This window comes from Poeciliopsis prolifica, unplaced genomic scaffold, assembly GCF_027474105.1.
Source record: "Poeciliopsis prolifica strain line A6 unplaced genomic scaffold, Auburn_PproV2 SCAFFOLD007, whole genome shotgun sequence".
Lineage (NCBI taxonomy): Eukaryota > Metazoa > Chordata > Actinopteri > Cyprinodontiformes > Poeciliidae > Poeciliopsis > Poeciliopsis prolifica.
The window spans coordinates 7076280-7096322 of NW_026562382.1; the positions used below are offsets into that span (position 1 = coordinate 7076280).

The 20043-nt window shown below is 39.0% G+C and overlaps 2 protein-coding genes across 4 annotated transcripts in view; one reads left to right on the forward strand and one right to left on the reverse strand.

The window, feature by feature from the left end:
• The window catches only part of sytl5 (synaptotagmin-like 5), a 43336-nt gene extending 27442 nt beyond the window's left edge, over positions 1–15894 (reverse strand). For all 3 annotated transcript variants that reach the window (XM_055032226.1, XM_055032227.1, XM_055032225.1), the window contains exon 1: positions 15767–15894. The gene's annotated coding sequence lies outside the window, so the exon portion shown is untranslated. The remainder of the gene's footprint in view (positions 1–15766) is intronic.
• A 1466-nt stretch (positions 15895–17360) lies between these two features.
• LOC129360874 (dynein light chain Tctex-type 1-like) lies at positions 17361–19919 on the forward strand. Its single transcript, XM_055031353.1, has 5 exons — positions 17361–17523; positions 18392–18433; positions 18510–18633; positions 18742–18819; positions 19312–19919. Exons 1-5 carry the CDS (start codon positions 17485–17487, stop codon positions 19380–19382), a joined length of 354 nt encoding a protein of 117 aa, XP_054887328.1. The 5' UTR covers positions 17361–17484; the 3' UTR covers positions 19383–19919.
• Positions 19920–20043: the final 124 nt, after the last annotated feature.

Below are 20043 nucleotides of genomic sequence, written 5' to 3' on the forward strand. Positions count from 1 at the left end.
GGGAACTGATGGCAAACATTGTACAGTTTCATTATTTCATGCAGCTGCACTGGTTAATCCTCACCGTCTGAGAGTGATCATTATCAATGCTATATTTCAAAGTATGGCCCCTAATTTACAGTGTGATTCACTGGAAGCTGAATCATTAATGCAACACACAAACAAGTGTGATCGCAGTCGGCAGAATGTGTCTCTTAAGACCATTAAACAGTGAGCTTTTTCAGTCCTTCTTTAGTCAGAGAGCACAAGGTTTTCCACACATACAGACAATGGACTGGCTCTTAGGGTAGGAAACGTTAATTATTCATCCACAGGTCAATATCAACACACTTCACAGCTACTTACACGGATATCAAGCCAAACGCTGGAGAATATATCACAGATCTTGTCATCCTGCTTTAACAAACAACCTACGCTGTCATACGCCTTTAATCACCACCGGCAATAAAACATCTATCTGTTCGATGTACTTTTGGTTGGATTTTTGAAGAAGCACTGACTTTATTTTGTTATTTAGCCTTTATTGAACCAGGATCGTCCCACTGAGATCAGATTTCTCTTTTACAAGGGAGATCTGGCAGAGACAGGCAACCTCATTACATTAAAAACAAAAAATACATACAGCAAAATGTGTGTTTATAATTCAAGCCAAATATAAGCACGAATATTATCAATAAAAATTAATGATGAATATAAGAAATAAAGCAGCAGTCTTTTGTAGCGATGAGTCACCAGACAGCAAATGTTTGGAAAACGTCAGATAAAGTTAAAGTCTCCCAAAAACAAACAAACAAAAAACACAGGCTGTATAAAACAGTACATAATAGCTGCACTTAGACATATTTTCTAACAAGCTGATATTAAATCAGCAATTGGAGAAAGATATTTAAAAGATCGACATAACAATCTCGGACATGCTGTCAATATTTAAAGTTTGCTAATATTAGAAGTTGGAGATATTCTTTTCATGAAAAACCTACGGAGCACCACAACTGTTATCACAAATTATTTTTTTACAACATCAATAAATTATAAGATAACTGCAAATATGTAGTTATCTAGTCTCCAAACTGATAAGTAAAGAGAGGAAAAAAGAGTCGAAACTTGAAACTGTTTCCACTTCAACACATTTGGAAGAATTACTTGAGACAAACAGATTCAGGTCCGTCTGAGAATGTGAACGTTTCAAGGGAATCTAGTCATTTTAAAACATGACTTCATCTCGCTCTCCAGTTTTAAATGCTTCTGTTTATTCGCTGGCACGTCCGAGCCTGTTCATAACAGCCGTCTGCAGCATCCAGTTAAATATTAATGGGAGCAGTGACCTGCAAAGCAAAACAAACAGAAATGAACACAGATCCATTTCTGCTGCCATGAACAGACTTCCGTGGTAATAATGTAAGATTTTCATGTATGTACTTAAATGTTTTGTTTTACTATTCAGAACATTTGCTCAGCATATTCTCGAGTCTTTGAGTTCTGCTTCGTGACAGGATGCAAAGAAGCACCGAGCTCCTCAGATTGACTTCTGGACATAAAATGCAGAGTCAGGCTCATTTGATTTACTAGCGGAGCCTCAAGAAGACAAGTGTTCTCTCAAAGTCAGCGAGAAGAAAAACAAGCCTCATGCTGTGAGGAGCCTGAAAGAGATCACGTTCAAAAATGCTTTCTGGCTGCTTATCTCGATTTAAAGAAAACGAGACCAATAAGATTTATCCTGCTACCTCTGTGGCGCCTCTCTCTCTCTCTCTCTGCATGTCGTCCACTTCCTGTGACCGGATGTGGAGTTGTATAGTCCCAGCAAGGTGAAATCAATCTGCAAACACCATCTCTGCAGAAAGCAGAAGATGAGACGTCTCATACTGAAATTGACCAGAAGACTTCCTTCCTCCAGTTTCCGTCTTATTGGATGCGACCTATTTGTCCAGCTGGGAAAGTATTCCTGTCTTTCATTCAATCGTACCTCACTGCTTCACTTCCCTTGCTTTGTCTGGATTTGACAGGTTCACACAAGCACATCACCTCGGGGCAGATAACGTATCTGCGCCGCTGCAGTGCACTGATGACCTGTCAGGCACACTGTTCATGTCACTCTTCCTCATCCTCTGAATCCCCTGCATGCTAATGACTCTGTACAGACACATCATATCCTGTACTGTCAATCAGAATCCAATTAGAAACCCTAATTACTTGCCTGTCTTATAGGTAATGAAGGGGCATTAGACATTAATATGAGTAACTCACCTGCGTCAAGGCCGACACTTGGCATAACGGTGACTGGCATTCTCTCCCTGCCAGATTTGGCCTTTTGTCTCTAATTGCAAGACTGTTTGGAGGAGGAAGAAGAGGAGGAAGAGGAGGAGGAGGAGGGCGAAGACGCCAGATTGCAGCAGGAAGAATTAAAGGAGGCCAGCAGTGAATATGTGTGATCCAACATCTTAATTGGCAAGTTTGTATGCTTTGACTGAGGATGAGGATCAATAAATATTCTGGCACTTTTTTTTTTAGTTTCCTCAGCCATTAATAGAGAATCCACCTTACAAGCAGCATTCACCCGTTTGCGCACATATTCCACTCAGATGTTCTTCGTCTCCACAGAGTTTGTCAGAAGTGTTTTGTCGTGCAAAAGAGCATCTGAAAGGAGGCGGCTGGATTTGTTGCACATCTTCTGCCAGCTTCTCCGCAAAGCCTTTTATGATTTTTTTGCTCTCGTTTGCACGAGACATGACAGAGGACAAGAACCTGTACAGAAGGTGCAAAGCAGAATCCGATAGAGCTTCACTTCCAGAGACGGAGGTTTACGGCGTCGTCTCCACGACCCATAAAAAGGCAGTAAGTGCTGCTTTATGCACCAGAAATCATCAGAGCAACCAGAACCAGAAGAGTGTTTCTAAAACGCATAGCCACCTGGGAAAAGTTGAGAGCACAGAAAGAAAAGGTTGAAACTATATATTCTTTTTTATTTAGGTGTGCCGAAGCAGAAAAAAGTCAAACTCGTGCACTGCTGTGCATCTGGGGATTATGGCTCTGTCATAAAATAGTGACTCAAATGCAGACACGTGTCTTAAAACAAGAAGTAAAATGGTCCTCTGGTAGCTGATGGTGGATTTTTATCTAACCATTCAATTAAACGCAATTCAACTTAGAAAACATATTCTTCTGACAAATTCAGCTATCAGAATAAATTACCAGATGGTAATGTCTATTTATCTATGTATCTATCTAGAGAGCATGTTTGATCAAACGCACATGAAGAGTACAAAAACAGCAAACATGTTTGCTATCCAGAGACATGAAGCAATAAGGGCCAGTTCTAATTTCAGTGGATTGCATCAACACAGCCCTGCTGTAAGAAAATGGAGTTCCTTTCAGATTATTATTTTCCCAGCTCCCAGGCCTCTTTTGTTACTGGTATGTTCGTGACGGGCAATGACTAACAATTAAAACGCTGCCCTCACAGCTATTGAACCCGCGTGTCACTGTTGCTGCAGCGTTACAACTCTCGCCAGAGCGCTCGTCAGTATCCAGCCTCCGGGCCTCTGCACTCTTCTGTCGGGCCAAATGGAGCAGAAAATGAGAAAAACAAACCAACATTTTCAGAAGGTCTAAATAACGCATCCAAACATGACCTTTCAGCTGTCCTCTCTCTATCCTCTTTTCTTCTTTAACCTTTACTTTACTGAGTTCTGCTTGCTGCGTCTGCTGGTGTGATTTCAGCCTCTAATTAAGGGGAAAATTACAAAAAAGTGCTTCTGTTCATCCACGCAAACAAGGGAGCGCAGTGATATGAAATAAACGCTTGTTTATTTCATCGCGTACGAGTGAAAGAATAAAAAAACCCATCAAACCGAGAAAGGCAACCCGAACTCCAGGAAGACATTTAGAAAGGTTCTCAGTAATAACCAGAACAAAGAGCTGCACTGTAAAAGCCTCAGTTTAAATTATTTACCTTAAAACAAAGCAGTATGTGAAAGTAATATTAAACAAAGAAGACAAAGCAGTGTTTTTGGTCTTCCTTCCTACTCTTTACAACCCTGGATCACCGTTGCATAACGCTAATGCTTTCCTGAATACACTTTAAATGTTAATGGGTGCTTTGAAACAAAATTGCTTCGGCATTATGAAACAGAATCATGTTAACCAATATCCAAGCCCCTTATTGGAGCTGAAGCTTTAGCCTACGTCAATCTTTGTTTATTATTTTCATTTATGGCATATTGAAGCATATCAAAGAAATGGAAAATGGAAAAAAATAAAAATCTAAAATATAATATACTGAGAAGCTTTTCACATTTTAACAATAAAATAAAGGTTTTTATTAATTGTGTTTTTTCTTTGGTCTGTTCGGCTTTTCATCTTGATCGGCCGTGTGAGTTGTGGGTCGGGTTGTAGAAACCATGTTAACTATATTTCACCAAGATTCTTTTGTTTTATAGCGTTTCCATTGGAGAAACAGGTCAAAACACACACACACACACACACACACACACACACACACACCCCACACACACACACACACACACACACCCACACACACACACACACACACACACACACACACACCCCCACACACACACACGCATACACACACACACACACACACACAACAGGGGTACGACTGCGACCTTGTGCTGCAGGAAACTGATTTCTTTTTATAATTTGTGGAGTTCCTCTGGGTTTTGTTCTTACATGTCTTCTTTTCTTTTATATTAATAATATAGGTACTTATTAATGGTAAGATAATTGATCAGTCTGTCTGATAAAGCCTGTGTGAAGATCTACAGACGACCTGCAACCTGCAACCATCACCTCCTTCCTGGATGTTTATTTTGTCTCTGAGAGCTTCGAGGAGGCCAAGGAGAAGATGAGGTGAACAACAAAATACACAAGTAGAAAACACACCGATGAAAACGCTAAAGGAGTTGAGCATGAGATATCGCTGAAAAAAACCATAAAGTCTTAACATGAAAAAAATGTTTTGTTATCAGTAAATAATCTGCCAGTGGAATGATTGCTATTTTTTAAATCACCATTAAGAAATTATTAACTTAAAACAAGCGCCAATATCTCACTGTAAAGTTAGTTTTATCTTATTTCAGGTGAACTATTACATTTGCACTAGACTAAAAATACTTGGTAAGATTTTATGTTTTTGGAGTGTATAGCTAAAAAAATCTAGTTTTAATTTCATCATAAAGAAATCCTTCACTCCAGAGCCAAACAAAGTTAGTGTGAGAGTCACCCAATTTGTTTTGTTTGTAATAAGTTCATCCATTGTTCATTGTAGCTGTCTCGTGCATTGATCTTTGGAACTCATATTTCCTTTATGTCAGTGAATGCGTCGGTGTAACGTGTGTTCCTGGAACGTTTGCTCGGCAGTATACTGTTTTTCCCGCTCCGCTTCTCTGTCAGGGACGGGTCAAAAACAAAAGAGTCGAACTCGTCAAAAGTTTATGATTCCAAAAGTGAGAAAGTCCAGCTTTAGCAAATATAACAAAAACATAAATAAACTACCATAATCATTGAGGAATGGATCGAAAAATAACAACAAAGCAAAAAAAATATTAACAATATTGGCTCCCATATGTTTCCCAGCTCAGAAACCACATTTTCTGTGTTGTTACCTGTGAAGTAAAGGAGGAGCAAACCGAAGAGGAGCTTCTCTGTCGGGGATGGGTCAAAAAGAAAAGCGTCAATTTTGTCATAATAATTACTTTTTATAAAACAACAAACAAACAAAAACTGTAGCTTCAGTTTCCAGCAGACAATTTTAACAAGATCTTTTACAATGGGCAACATGAAACTACTTTTATAAAAAAAACAGTGAGGAAAGTTATTCACCAATAACTGAACTGCACAAAAGAATCATTTCTAACTTCACAATGAAGGCTGTGTACAGCCAGTGCTCTTCAGCGTTCACATGATGACTGTCTTATTTCAATTCTGGTGTGCAGCCGCATTGATAAATCAGCTTGTTTGTGTTTATTTGATTAATTCAGAAGAGGGGGAGGTCTCCTTCTGGCCGAGGCAGAGACGCCGAGGACGAGTGTCGACCTTTCCACCTCCAGTCTCCAGTGTAATCAGCGCTTCCTGAGTCTGAAACCAGCCAATTTATTCTGCCAAAACAGAGTCCAGCCTGGAAGCTGCAGTCTGCTGCTGGCTCCACACGCTGGGATCCGAGCATAAACTGTGAGATGGATCAATCTTTGGAAATCTGTTTGTTGGGAAACAAACAGATTTCCAGCCCACTCAGTTCTACAAACGCAGCTCTTTTAGGAATTTGGGATTTTCAAAATGTTGTGTTTTATCACAATCATTTTTAATAAAATCCCTAGTTTTATCCAGTCAGACATGTTTTTTTTTTTTTTTTTTTGCTACTTAAAAAACAAAAACAGATAAAAGCTTCAAATATCGAGGGGGGATGTTGTTAACCTAGATTTAGTCGTAGCCTCAGCTGCAGCTGCTGCAGCTTTGCTGCCAGAGCAGAAGACCTTCGGGTTGCATTGAGCTCCTTCTTCTTTCACTAACACAACTGAATATTTCATAACTCCAGCTCTGCCACAATGACCAGCTCTCCTGAAACAACAGCAGGCTAATGGAGAAAAGTCAGAAATGCTGGCATTAATCACAGAGGCATGACTGAACAGTGCGTGAAATTTTAGGCTGAAAGATATTTTATATAACAGCCTGCAGAAACACGGAGGACACACTTGCACAACGCAGGTTGACACTGAAGCTTATGAAGATTATTGAACAAAATCAAACTGAAAGCACGTCTTTCTGTTTTAATCATTTTACTTACCAACCAGACTTTGTTTTAGGTTTGTTTAATTTGAATTCTAGAGTCTCAGTTCTGTACGATTTCCTTCAGAGTAAATCATTTTATAACAGCCTGAATATGAGGCTAAACAACTGCAGCTATGAAATAATCAAAAGGCGGTGAGCAACTTTTAGAGGCTTGACTGTTTTGACAGAAAGGGCATCGTGATTTAGGTTTCATCAAAACCAGACACAATTACTGAATCCTCGCATAAGAAAGGGGGAAAAAAATAAATAAATCAAAAGTTCAGAACTGCTCCAGGATTTCTAATCAGCTCTTGGTACATTCGTCACAAAGATACATGAAAAGTTACTGAGCCGTAACTCAGTTTTGCTATTGTCCTTTGTAAATGCTGATGTTCTGATAAAGGGCTTAAAAGTTGTCAGGTTGTGAAATATCCTGTTATTAAGGCATGAAAGCTACAAGAAGGGAGAACAAAAGAGCTGGGCTTCAGAGAGGAAGCGACTCCAGCTAAAATCTGATCTAAGCGTCTGATTTCTAGTTGTGTTTTTTTAAGTGGTTCTAGTGTTGAACCAGGCTGAGCCACATTCTTTCACAAGAAGCCAACATGCTGCCACATCGTTATGTCTCTCAAAACAAATCTAATTTTCATAAACTTCACAATCATACTCATAATACAGGAACAAATTCGCAAGAAAGATTTGCAAATCGAGTTAAAACACATTATTTTCATCTGTTGGGAATTCACAAGGACTGACAATAGATGGTGAGAAAAAAAAAAAAAAAAACAGCTGGGACTGACACAAAGACAACTTTTGGGGTTATTTGGTGGATCGACGCACTATTATGGCTAAATTATTGTCAGTCGGGTCTGATGGAGATAATAACAATCAAAACGAATGATCTTACATCACTGAGCCAGTTAATGACTAAAACCATGATGGATTATAACATGAATGCTGAGGCCCAAGCAAACGGTATGAGGACAATGACCCTTTTCGCATATGTCACTTATATGAATCTGTTTTCTTTTTTAAAGTTTATTATTTAATTAATTTCCATGTGTGTCCGCTACGTAGTTAAATATTTGACATCTCAAAGCAGCAGTCATATACAGAGAAAAAATAATATACATTAGGCAATCTACAAACTAAAAAAACGTACATTTGAGATTTGTGTGTGACTGAATCAGGTGCTCAGTTGTAGATTTCCATTATCCAGTCGTTACAATTTAATATGTTCTTTGTGTTGGAAATAAAAACGTACCCTGACCAAACTTAGAGCTTCAGCTGTCGACTGACTGAAACGTTGGCGAGCGATGTGGTGGAGCTCTGACTGGGCTTTGACTGGACCCCTCATCAGTCTGTCTCCATGACAGTGAATGGATGCAGAAATGAAAGAGTTTTGCAGATCCCTGAAGGATAAAAATCTGATTATTTTAGTCTGCCCTGATCCTCTTCAAATTCATCTCCATGCTGAAAAATAATCAAGAAACAGATGTCATGTTTTTAGGGTTTTTCAATTAATGTAAAGAATACCAGCTAAACTCTGCTAAAGAACAAATATGTATCATAATTACTAATAAAAACTTAGCCAATTGTACTTGGAGCACATCAGCATTGTTAGCAATATTTTGTTATGTAAACTAATGTCTACTATGACGTCTCAGAGACAAATAAAACTGATTGCTTCACAATATATCACCGAGTTTTATTGTCACAATAAAACTGTGATATCCAGTGTTAGTAGACGCAATATCAATAAATAGAAGAGCCTATAAAAATGATATAAAACTAATTTTCACTATCCAGCCTTGAACTGAAAGCAGATTGATGCTGTTACTGTAGACTAAAGTCATATTTTAATTGGGACATTTACCAAATATATCACATGCTTATTTTATATTGTGCAGCCCTCATTTGGTTGTATAGAGGCTGAACTATGTATTATATATGGATTTGACAGATTCTAATGCAAAGCCTAATCTGTGTGTTTAAAGGCCTTTTCTGTAAATGTCATAATGTAAGAAATGTTGCTTTAATCAACATGCGGTGCTTGTGAACGTCCCCTCCAGTCCTGACCAGCTGACCTCAGTTCAGTATTTACCTGCAGTGCTGCAAACTGGAATAAGACTCAGTGCTACAAGAGGATTTATTTGATATTAACATACCGACATTGATTTTCTGAACAGATTTAGAAACAAGTTGTTCAATACGGCACACTGACTCATAAATAACTCTGTGGCAAACAGCCTCTGAGTGATGCTTGAGCTCACGGTATTCTCACTTTTATGAATGCTGAGGTTTTCAATTTTAGGGTTAAAATAGACAAATTAAATCTGTAGCTAACAGCAGTTTTAAAAACAATGCTTCCAACATTTTGATTGGTTGTCGGTGGTGTCTACCAAAATTTAATGGTAGGCTTTTATGTATTTGGCACACTCATTTGTAGCTACTGGATGAGCACCACATTCCCATTAGTTTGTAAAATCCTCGATCCCGGCCAAATACGAAGAAACTCTGGCCGCAGAAGTACGAAGAGTCAGGTAAATTGACTCTGCTTGTTTGATTTGAAATGCACTAACGATTCTGAAGAATTACAAATATTGGGAAAGAAAAACAGTGGGTAAAACATGTCAATCGTGACATACGGCAAATAAAATGACCAAAATTTCCTGGAGAAGATTATTTTTTTATGTGAGCATGCACAGCAAATGACTGCGATGTAAACACTGTCACAAGGGAACACGTCCGGTTCACAACATCGAAGGTTAACATCTAATTATTTTCTGCATATCAGTCACAAAATTACATTGCAGTATTTAATGTACGGTTTGAAATGAACAAGAATAATTAATCTTAGCTATAATCCCTCAGCTAATCCAAGCAAAACCTTTTCCTCACGATCTAACTGTGCATTTTAACTTAATCAATCAAATAACATCAAACATAATCAGAAGGAACTAGAATAATCTGGATAATAATTAGATCATTAGGGGAAACTTAAGGGAGATATTTTATTTGTCATCTGGCTTGTAGGAGGTAAGAGATCTGAGTAGTTTCTGTTTCTTTACTTGCTGTCGAAACTAAATTACGCGCACATCACAACCTCACCGCTGCTGTTCTGCAGACAGACCTGAAGCTCGGCAGAGAGCAAATGAAGGAGCCTTTTATCTGTCAGGTTATTGCTTCTATCAACTCTTTCAGACAGTTCACAGAACAGAGCGAAGATTAATGATCTCTATGTAGAGGTGTGCTATCATCTAAAAATGAAATTTCCTTACACTGTTCTTATACAATAACCGTGTCTTCTGTTTCCCCCCCAAGTCATGATCCAAGCAACTATAAATCTGCAAATTTCTGTGGTTTTAATCTCTTTGCATGAATAAAACATTTGATTATTTAATGTTGAATTCTACATCCAGCCTTAGAAATGAACCTTTTACAACTATTAATTGATTCAGCTTGTATGGGTGGTAATCAGGCGAATATGTTTCAGGGACAAATGCTACACTTTTCTGAACATTATTAAACGACAAAGAAATAATAAAGAATCACTCCTTAAATTATATAACATCACACAGGCTAATTACAGGTTCCGAAACAGATGAAATGTCTGCGTAGTCTTAATAAAAACAGCAATAAAAACAAAGTTATGACATGAGTCATATAGGCAAATGGAAAATTCAGTTTCAAGTCTAATGAAGTTGAAGGTTGGTAAATAAACCCACACAAAGAACAATCTTTGCTCTCCAGAACAAACATAGGTGAGGCTGACGGAAGATAGAGATAATTTTCCAAGATTATAAGACTTAAAGGTTCACAGAGTCGTTATTTAAAACCGCATCAACAATTGTTCATCGCATATGGAAGAGAAAAGCTGTCAAAATTCAGTCTGATCTCTTGAAACTATTTAGAAACTATTCATGCTGCTGTTACATCCACATTTTCCCTTTGTGGGAGAAAAAAAAGGATGTCTCTCTTTCTATTTTGCAAACAATAAATGCCCTTTCTGCTTTATGCTTTAGGCCTTCCACATAGAAATTGGTTTGTTGTTTGACAAAAAGGGTCAGTAACACAGAGAAGCACACACAACTCCAAATTGCACTTATAGGTTTAGCAGAGTTGGGTGCTGCAAAATTGAAAGAAGGTTTTAAAAGTTGAAATTCAAGTTGATGATATGTTTGTCGGCCGATGAGAAAAGACCTGATGATGAATCTCTCAATGAAAAGAAAGAGAAGATGGATCAGAATGCAGTGCTGGCCTCTTAGTAGTCCAGTATTTTCACAATCAGTCAATTTCTTTTAGCTTGGTTGATCTTCTTTCTTCTTCTCTGTCAGATTCTCTCCTGCAGCAAATCATCTGTCTCCATTTAGCCTCATCCTCTGCTCCCTTACACCAACTAACTTCACGTCTTCTTTCACGTCATCCATAAATCTCTGTTTTGGTTTTCTCCTCCTGCCCTGTGGCTCCAAACTCAGCTTCTTCTACCGTGTCATTACTGCACCTTTTCGTCTTTCCAAAAATATTTCTTCACTAAACGTGACATTATTGCATCTCAAATTCACAGAAACCTCATTAATGTCTGTTTGAAGTGAGTCAGAGCTGTGTTGACTTTTCCACTCAGCACATCATGGTAGGCATCCAATAAAGTGCCAGAAGTTACATTTAGAATTATTTTTCATACGATATAAATCTGCACGTAGTTATGCATAGGATTTTACTATCTGCTGTTTAATATCTGCTGCTCAAAGCACCTACAGAGGTAAGTGTCCTCATTTTCCAGGTTTAAGGAGGGCAAAATGAAAGCAGCGCCCTCTAACTTCACTGCAATCTATTACTCAACTGAACCATTTCTTCCTCCAAATTGCATTTCTGCTTTTAGTTTTTTTTTCTTCCTTTAGCAGCAGCATGAGTATGGATGTCGTGTCGATAGGTTTCCCACTGATTGCCTCGCTGCGGCCCAGGCTGAAAGGAGGCGTGATGTATTTCTGAGTCCAAACGGAGCTTTAGGCTGCATGTAAAATCAGCATGCAGCACACTTTGTGAAGCGATGGACGGGAACGGCTTCAGAGTGAGAGAGAGGATGGGAGGGAAACCCCACAAAACACCGCCCTCCAGGGAGCACATCTCATTCAGCACAACAGCTCTGATTAGCTCGGACACAGAAGCTCAGGCTATCAGCAGATTTAATCTGGATCTAATCTGTCTCTTAGCAGATCATTCTCATGTGTTCAAGGCTGCTGCACATGTATCTCAGACGTACACTTAAAACAGAAAGTATTCACCAGTTCGGCACCACAAAACAGTGGAACACGAAGTGAAGCAAAATCATGATCCAATTCAACTTTAGATGCTGATCGAGATTAAACTGGACTGCCAGCTAATGCAACTCATTTCAAGAACAAACAGTTTATACTCATTCAAAACAAGAAACTAATGTACATGCTAATCATTTCTGCTGAATATTTTGTTTGCACCCTAAATACCAACTACATGCAACGCTTGATGGAAAAATTAAGAAAATATTTCAGTTAAAAGATGCAATTTGAGGACATTTTATGTCTTTTATCAACTACCTGCTTAGAAACAAAAATAACTTCATCTTGTTGTTTCAAATAAGTATCTTACGGCAATTTACCTTTTGATATTAAATCAACATTCTGCTGAGATGATGAGTCACTGTGATGGACTGGTGACCTGTCCAGAGTTTAATCCACCTCTTCTCCAATGTGAGGAAAAGTTTCCTTATGCTGGACAGAGGAAATTAAATATGAAAGTTGCAGAATTTGTTTTTATTTTTTACAATGGGATGCCACATTTTCTTGAAGACAATCCGTGGTCACATTTCTACTCTCAATCATATTGTCCGAGTGTTTGGACAATATGTTGCGTTTATGAATACAAAGGTTCTCTTGTCCAATAAGATAAACAAAAACAAATTTAAAATAGTAATTGGTGAGTAATGTGCAGAGAAAAACTAAGCTTAATCTTTTGCGTGACGCCAATCGAGCGCCTCATGTATAGAAGTTTCACAATGCTATTATTAGAAAATTATATACATTTAAAAGAAATGCTTCAGCTACTGGGGGAATTTTTTTCTTTTAATTTTCTGGCAAAATTGTTGCTACTGAGAAATAAATAGAAGTGAATCTTAATTTTGTGTTGTGTCATGCATGTGCAGGGCGGTGCGTCTCAGATTTCCTTCATATACACACCTTAATATATTGTTTGCATGTAAACAAAAGGGGTTTCGTTATGGCTGCTCAAATAACAGAAAGTATAAGTGACTTATGACGTGATGAACAGCTCCATGGCCTGGAATACCTGTGACACAGCATCAGTCTGACAGGGTGAGCTGCAGCCTGAAACCTCGGCTATAATACTGCGTCTATATCTGTCAGCGCACGTGCACACATTGTGGTGCTGAAGGGCTCCATTCTCTGTTGCCTCATCGTGGAGATGCAGTCCTCTAATGTTGTGTGACTGCTCTCCCCAGGGGTTTCTTTTCGCTCTACTGCCTGCATGGAAAGAAATTAGGGAATCCCAGCATTCGCTGGCTTTCTCTGCTGCTTTGCTCATCCATTTGTTCCTCCCCCCACCCCTCTCCCACTGCCTCCAGCCTGAGTGCTGTGCAAAGGCTCAGTTATCATTAGGGAGGTATTCCTTTGACAATGATAAAAACAGCCTCAGCAGATACGGCATCTTTTTTGCTTATGGAAGCCAAATGAACCAATTTGGAGGAGTGCCACTGTGACAAATTACAGTATAATAGGATATCTTAAACCGAACCCTGGCTTCTTGCTTGTGAAATTCACTGCAGCATAAATTTTAGCAGAGATCATTTGAATCAGAAACACATGCCTCTAACAACAAGGCCTTTAGACAATAAGAGTGGATATTTATCAGACCGTTTATCATTTGTTACATCATATTTTGATGTAGTGTTGTCATGATGATGTTTAAAACCACCAAGACTCTCTGGGAATCGTTAGCGTTGGTATTTTTACCACTGTTTGTTTAATGACGTTATCATTACATTTGAAAATATGATTAAATGCTGTTACTGTGAGCAGTTTAGTGACACTTATCATGCTTCTTTATGTGAAAAGGAGTAATAAATAGTTCTTATTGTCACTTTTATTGTTATCACAGTAATGCCACACAATGTTATGACAGCACTTTAAGTCCAGTGGCATAAAAAAAGTATTGATATCCTTAAACTTCTTCATTCTTTCTTGCATTGCACGTGAAAGGTTTTGAGTATTTCTAAAGAACTTTTCTTTATTGTGATGAAGCTAAGGAAAGTAGTGCAAAACAATGAAGTGAAATACAGTTTTTAAATATTTATTCATCAGTAAAAATAGTAAAAAGAATGGTGTGTATAATGAAGCCCCTAATAAAATCAAGTGCAACCAATTTTCACCCAAATAGGCATCTAGAAAGGCAACAGAACAAAGTTAGGTCATAATGAAACATAGCTAGCCAAAGCAGCATCATGCTGTGGGTTTATTTTCCTCTAGTGTGAACAAGGAAGCTGCAGACATGAATGGTCTGTTAAAGGCTGCAAAACACCCAAGATAACGAGAGAGGTTTAGCTACGATGGGAGGGTTTAGATTAAAGCATATTCAACTGTTAGAATGGCCCAGTCAAAGTCCAGTAGCAGCACCTGAAAACTGTTCACACAAGCTCTCCATCCAGTCTGACTGAGCGTGAGCTATGAGCACACACACTTTGCTTACTGCAATAACATGTTTTCTGTAGCTACTCACTCAGTGTAAGTACCCACTTAGGCCAGCAGCCAAATGCATCTGACAAGTGAAATAGCTACTTGGAAAAGCTGAATATATATTAGTGATATTTTTACTTCACCATGGCAGCTGGACTGGATACAGATCAATGCTTGCAGCCAAAAGGTTGTGTATAGACATAAATTCACAACTCCTTGAACAACAAGTGGAGAAAAAATATCTTAATTTTAGTGATGAGATCAGAGGTGAAAGTAAAAAAGAAATAATAAAAAACCCTCAACAGTTCTGCATCCTTTCTCAGTTAATCTGTATTCATTCTGGCTCTGCAGGTAACAAATTGCCTCGTCTTTTTAAGACTGGATAAGAGCAAAATATATGAACCAAATATTCAGCTTAACCTAACCTGAAATCCTGATCTTTCTGGTCTTATGCGGGGGCTTCAATTATGAACAATTAGTCTGACACTGCAAACATCTGCATCTCTACCCCATGATCTGGTTGATTTGGTTCAGATCATCATATCTGATGATGAACCAAAAACCTGTGAAGTGGAGCCTGTGGTCAGCCTGTGTCTTCCTCAGTGCATTGTGACATCTAACCCTGCAGCAGCAACAACAGCAGCAGCAGCAGCAGCAACAGCAGCAACAGCAACAGCAGCAGCATGTACATGTGACCTTTTCCAGAAACACCATTCACCCCTGAGGAGAGCCGGGACATCCTGGAGAACCCATGTCCAGGGTCAGCATCAAACAAGCAGACATACACCTGCTAAAGTGCTCACTTCTTCTTGTCCTGGCATTTAAACCCACTTTTATCATTTGATCTAATTACCTCCACCTCCCTGCAAGGAAGAAGTTAAAGTGCTACAGATCAGTATTTTACTAATGCATTGGTTCATCTGTTGTCGAGCCAGTGGAGGCGGCTGAAAGCAGGAAAAGGAGCTTTCCTGCTGCATTGCACCTGCCTAAACGCGCCTAACTTTGCAGGGGAAGTGGGCTGTCTGCTCCCGGTCATGTGTTCCCGGTCCACCGAGGTCGTGATGATGGACCGAAAGCACCCCTCCCATCCTTTCCTCCTCTACCCAAAACAAGAAATCACCCAAAAAAAAAAAAAACGAAAAGAAAGAAAGAATCAGACAGGAACTGCAAACCGGCGACAGCGGCTGAGCCACATGAGGCCTGACAATAACAATAAGAAGAATTGCACTGGACTGACCCGCAGAGGAGAGCCTTACCTGGCGGTGGGGGGGATTCTCCAGCAGAGCAGCGGGGCAGGCTGAGGAAATCAGTCCCGGGAATCGCGCCGAGTGCGTCCGCCTGTCGGTGCGTCTCAGCGCCGTCTGAAGGCAGAGATCCACCGCCAGGGTGTTCCCGACAAGAGGGGGCGTGGTGTGCGTGTCAGTGTGTGTGCGTGCGTGTGGGGGGCACGCACGCAACCCCACAGATGTGTCTTCCCCCCCACTTCTCCACCCCCCTCCTTCTTTCTCTTCTTCTTCCAATGCTACAGTTTTATTCCCGTGACTTTATGAATGAATCCGTGGATGATTTCGCTCGGAGCGGCACATCGCTGCAGAGCTGTGGGAATCTCCTCGCTCTCACAGCCCACATTATGTACCGTGGATTTCCCTGCTGCCGTCCGCCGGGAGTCTGGTTCCGTTTCGGAGGAGCTGCCAGCCGCACAGTGACCGCGGGGACCGTGAAACACTGGTCAGTTTAGATCAACAGCGCTGTGAGACGCAGATGAGATCAGCAGATATTGATCTCGTTTGCTGCTGTGGTACATAAGGAATAACCTCGTTTGAGAGCTCCGTGATCTAATGCACTTCTCTCCAAGCTGCTCTTATTGAATTACGCTCACAGGTCGGGGGACAGCTGATGAAAAATTGGCTAGGAAAAAAAAAATTGAACATTTGAACATATTAAAGAAATCAAAGATAAAAAACCATTTAAGTACCATCTTGTTGTAACTAAATGGTGGGCCTATTGGTTTGTGGTTATATATATTTGTTTTTGCATATGTTTTGGAAATAGTTGTTTTTTTTCTTATAATAATGGCAAATTGAAAAATCCATGCAAAGTGTTTTCATGCTTTTCAATTCAGTTTATTTGTTGGACTCTAATTTACCACCAATGTCATTGCAAGGCACTTTCATGAGACAAACAGGTCAACTTTACATCTAGAAATGTGTCAAATCATACATAAGTTAAATTTTGTCCTGGTTATAAAAGACACTCATATTAAGTTTATTTTGCCAACTGGTAGAAAGTTGTAAAAGAAAGTCTATTGAATCCATTCAGTCAATACCTTTGCAGCAATATGTAACACTATATGATAATTCTATTCTATTCTATTCTATTCTATTCTATTCTATTCTATTCTATTCTATTCTATTCTATTCTATTTCTAGCTAAATGGTTGTCCGAGAAGAAATATTTCAGAACAAACTGACAAACTGAGGCACATTAAATGGAAGGTTTATTTAAATAATAATAATAATAATAAAATAAAATTTAAATTAAAGACACTGAAACAGATGCAGGTGCTTCATTTCCAATACTAGCTGTTAAAATGTGTGTCTCTAAAGGATCTTCAGGTATAGGAGTAATTCAAAAATGACTGCATGTGAAATAGATTTTGAAGCTTTCCTAAAGAAGGTGGTCGTTTGTTCACACTCAAAAGTGTGAACAGTTAAACGAACTGATATATTACAAACTATTTCCCCTGCCAGGATTTTCATTCCACTGAAAGAAAAAAGACTCAACGGAGTTTACAAATCCCTGAAACCTTTACAGCCCACGATGCAGTCATAATTCAGACCAGTAGGCGGCGTCAACACTCGGTGCAAACCTCTCACAGATAGAAGAAGAAGAAAAAGAAGAAGGAAGCGCTTCAACAGGAAAAACATCCATCACCAGGGATCATCACAAAGAGAAGAGACAGGCGGCGTTTTGTATGCTGACAGGGATGGAGGAGTACACCTCTGGGGATGATGTAAAGTTATTTTTTTATTCTTATACGTTTATAAAAAGCTCTACGGTTGACGTTTTAAATCCGTGTCCGTTTGTCACAGCAGTTAGCTGTTAGCGCGGTCAGTTAGCTGATGGGTGTGGTTGCTCTCCTCTCTCAGCATCATTTTCTCTTTGTTTAACATCTGAGATATGAAAAAAGAGACAGTGACGGCTGTACTGACTGAGGGCCCATCCATGTACTGCAAAATGATTTAATTCAATAAAACAGACAGGGTAATATATAGCTAAGCTGAAAATGTTAAATTGTCTGTCTTGTCTCAGAACAAGACAGATGATATTTCAGTTATTTATGTGCCTATTTGGCCTCTTAACGGCGTCAAATCAGGGTTTTAAGGTTGATCTGATTTAAAAAAAACTAAATAAAGTTATGGATTAAAGTGTCGCCTTAAATAATGTCCTAATCTGCAGGATAAGATTCAGATCTAACATGGGATTTTTAAACTCAGTTGACCAAAAGGTTACTAATTTAAAAGCCAACTTAACCCTTGTGTTGTGTCAAAATCATAACAGTGAATGAATCTGAAAATGTGTTTATTCATTTTTGTTTCAATTTAGCTCATTTTAACATGTAAAGCTGTTTATAAACCTGGTGGATTATTTCCCTGGGTCAGGTTGTTATTTAAAGGTTGTCACGAGTCTCCTCTTTCTCTTCTACAAAGTCTGTTAATGAAGCAAAGATAAAATTAATTCCATATAAACTGAATTGACTGTGTTAACAGTGCTGTGTTTCGACTTTTGATATGACATTCAACCTATACTACTAAATAAAAAAAAGTGGTTTGCTCTTCTGTAAAACCAACTTCATGTTTTCTTTCAAAACAATCCTGCAGGGCAACTTCAACACTGACGAGACAAGTGTCTTGGTGAAGGAGGTAAGATTTTACACCTTAAAATTAAGAGTAGCAAACTTCATTTGAATGCAGTCCCCTGGTTGTTGCTTTGCCTCAGTGTATCGAAGGAGTGATAGGAGGAACAGACTATAACCACAACAAAGTGAACCAGTGGACCGCCAACATCGTTGAGCATTCGCTGACTCACCTGGTGAAGCAGGGTCGCCCCTTCAAATACATTGGTGAGCCACCGTTTGCATTATTCACATGTGATGATGTAGGAAGCTCGAACTTGGTTAATTACATAAGGTGCAATGTGCATGTCTGTAACACTGTTTGTTGTGATTCAGTGAATTGTACCATCATGCAGAAGAGCGGTGCAGGTCTCCACACAGCCAATTCCTGCTACTGGGACACCACCACAGACGGTAGGAGGCAGTAGAGCTGGGTTGTGTGGCACTAAGTGCTTAAACAATCTGCTGATGGTTTATTTGAATATTTTTAAAATCATAGACTAAAAGCAATGCTTTGGAAACTCATTCCAAAGCATCAAGCTAACAGTAATTTCAGTAAAAAGGTGTGCCATGAAAATCAAGAAAGAACACTAAATTTGAAAGATTCATGATCAGTAACAAGTTCTAAAGGATGGAAGTAAACCAGCCATGTTCAAAGAAGCTGTTCTTTCCTCTCTTTTCTTTGATTTCACCTCTAATTGTGTAATTTGAAACAAACTACATCAAAGAAACAAATTGTTTCACAAACCTCTTGCATTGATTGCAGTTTGACTGCTTGGTTAATGTTGCAAATTTCTGCAGCCATCTAAGATATTGATTCTGTTTAAAGGCAACATTTTTGTAATTAAAATATGATATATTCCACTAAGCAGCTGTTTTTTGTTTTGTTCCTTTTTGCATTTTCAGGAAGTTGCACGGTCCGGTGGGAGAACCGCACTATGTACTGTGTGGTTAGTGTGTTTGCTGTGGCGATGTGACAGCGGCGCCGAGCTGCAGACGCTCTCCCTCCAAGCGCCGTCAGCTCCGAAGCCGAGATCAAAGAGACACCAAGTCCTGAGACGAAATTCTCCCAGAGCTCCCCCGGGCAGCTCTGCGTATGTGAACTGGTGTCCGTGTGGATGAAGGTTATTTTCAGAAAACCGGGCTGGTAGAACTTATTTTCAGTCAAAATAAATGACAGTCTGCAACACTAATTGGTCTCAATCCTCTTTACAATCGTTGTACTTTCTTATTTATATTTAGAAAATGCTAAACGTCATGATGCCTCATAAAACATTCAGCGCAAAGGTTAGACTACATTTCCTGATTTTGCACAATGCAAGAAAGGTGTAGAAGAAAAAGTCTTGTTTTTGTAAATGTTAATTTACTATAGTGTTTTCTATTAGTCTATATGGACAGTATTTGTTCTGTGCATGTAGTTCAGAGGTCTTTTCTCATTTTCTGGGTTAAATTCCTTGAATGCAGCTTCAAAACTATTGATGTTCAGTAAATAAATGTCTTTGTCCATACTTTTACCAGTGTGTACGTTGTTTCTTTTACTTAAAGCAAAAAAAATAAAAATTGATATATATATATATATATATATATTCAGTTTGAGTAATTGGCCACTAGATGTCAACACAGCACAGCATGAAAACA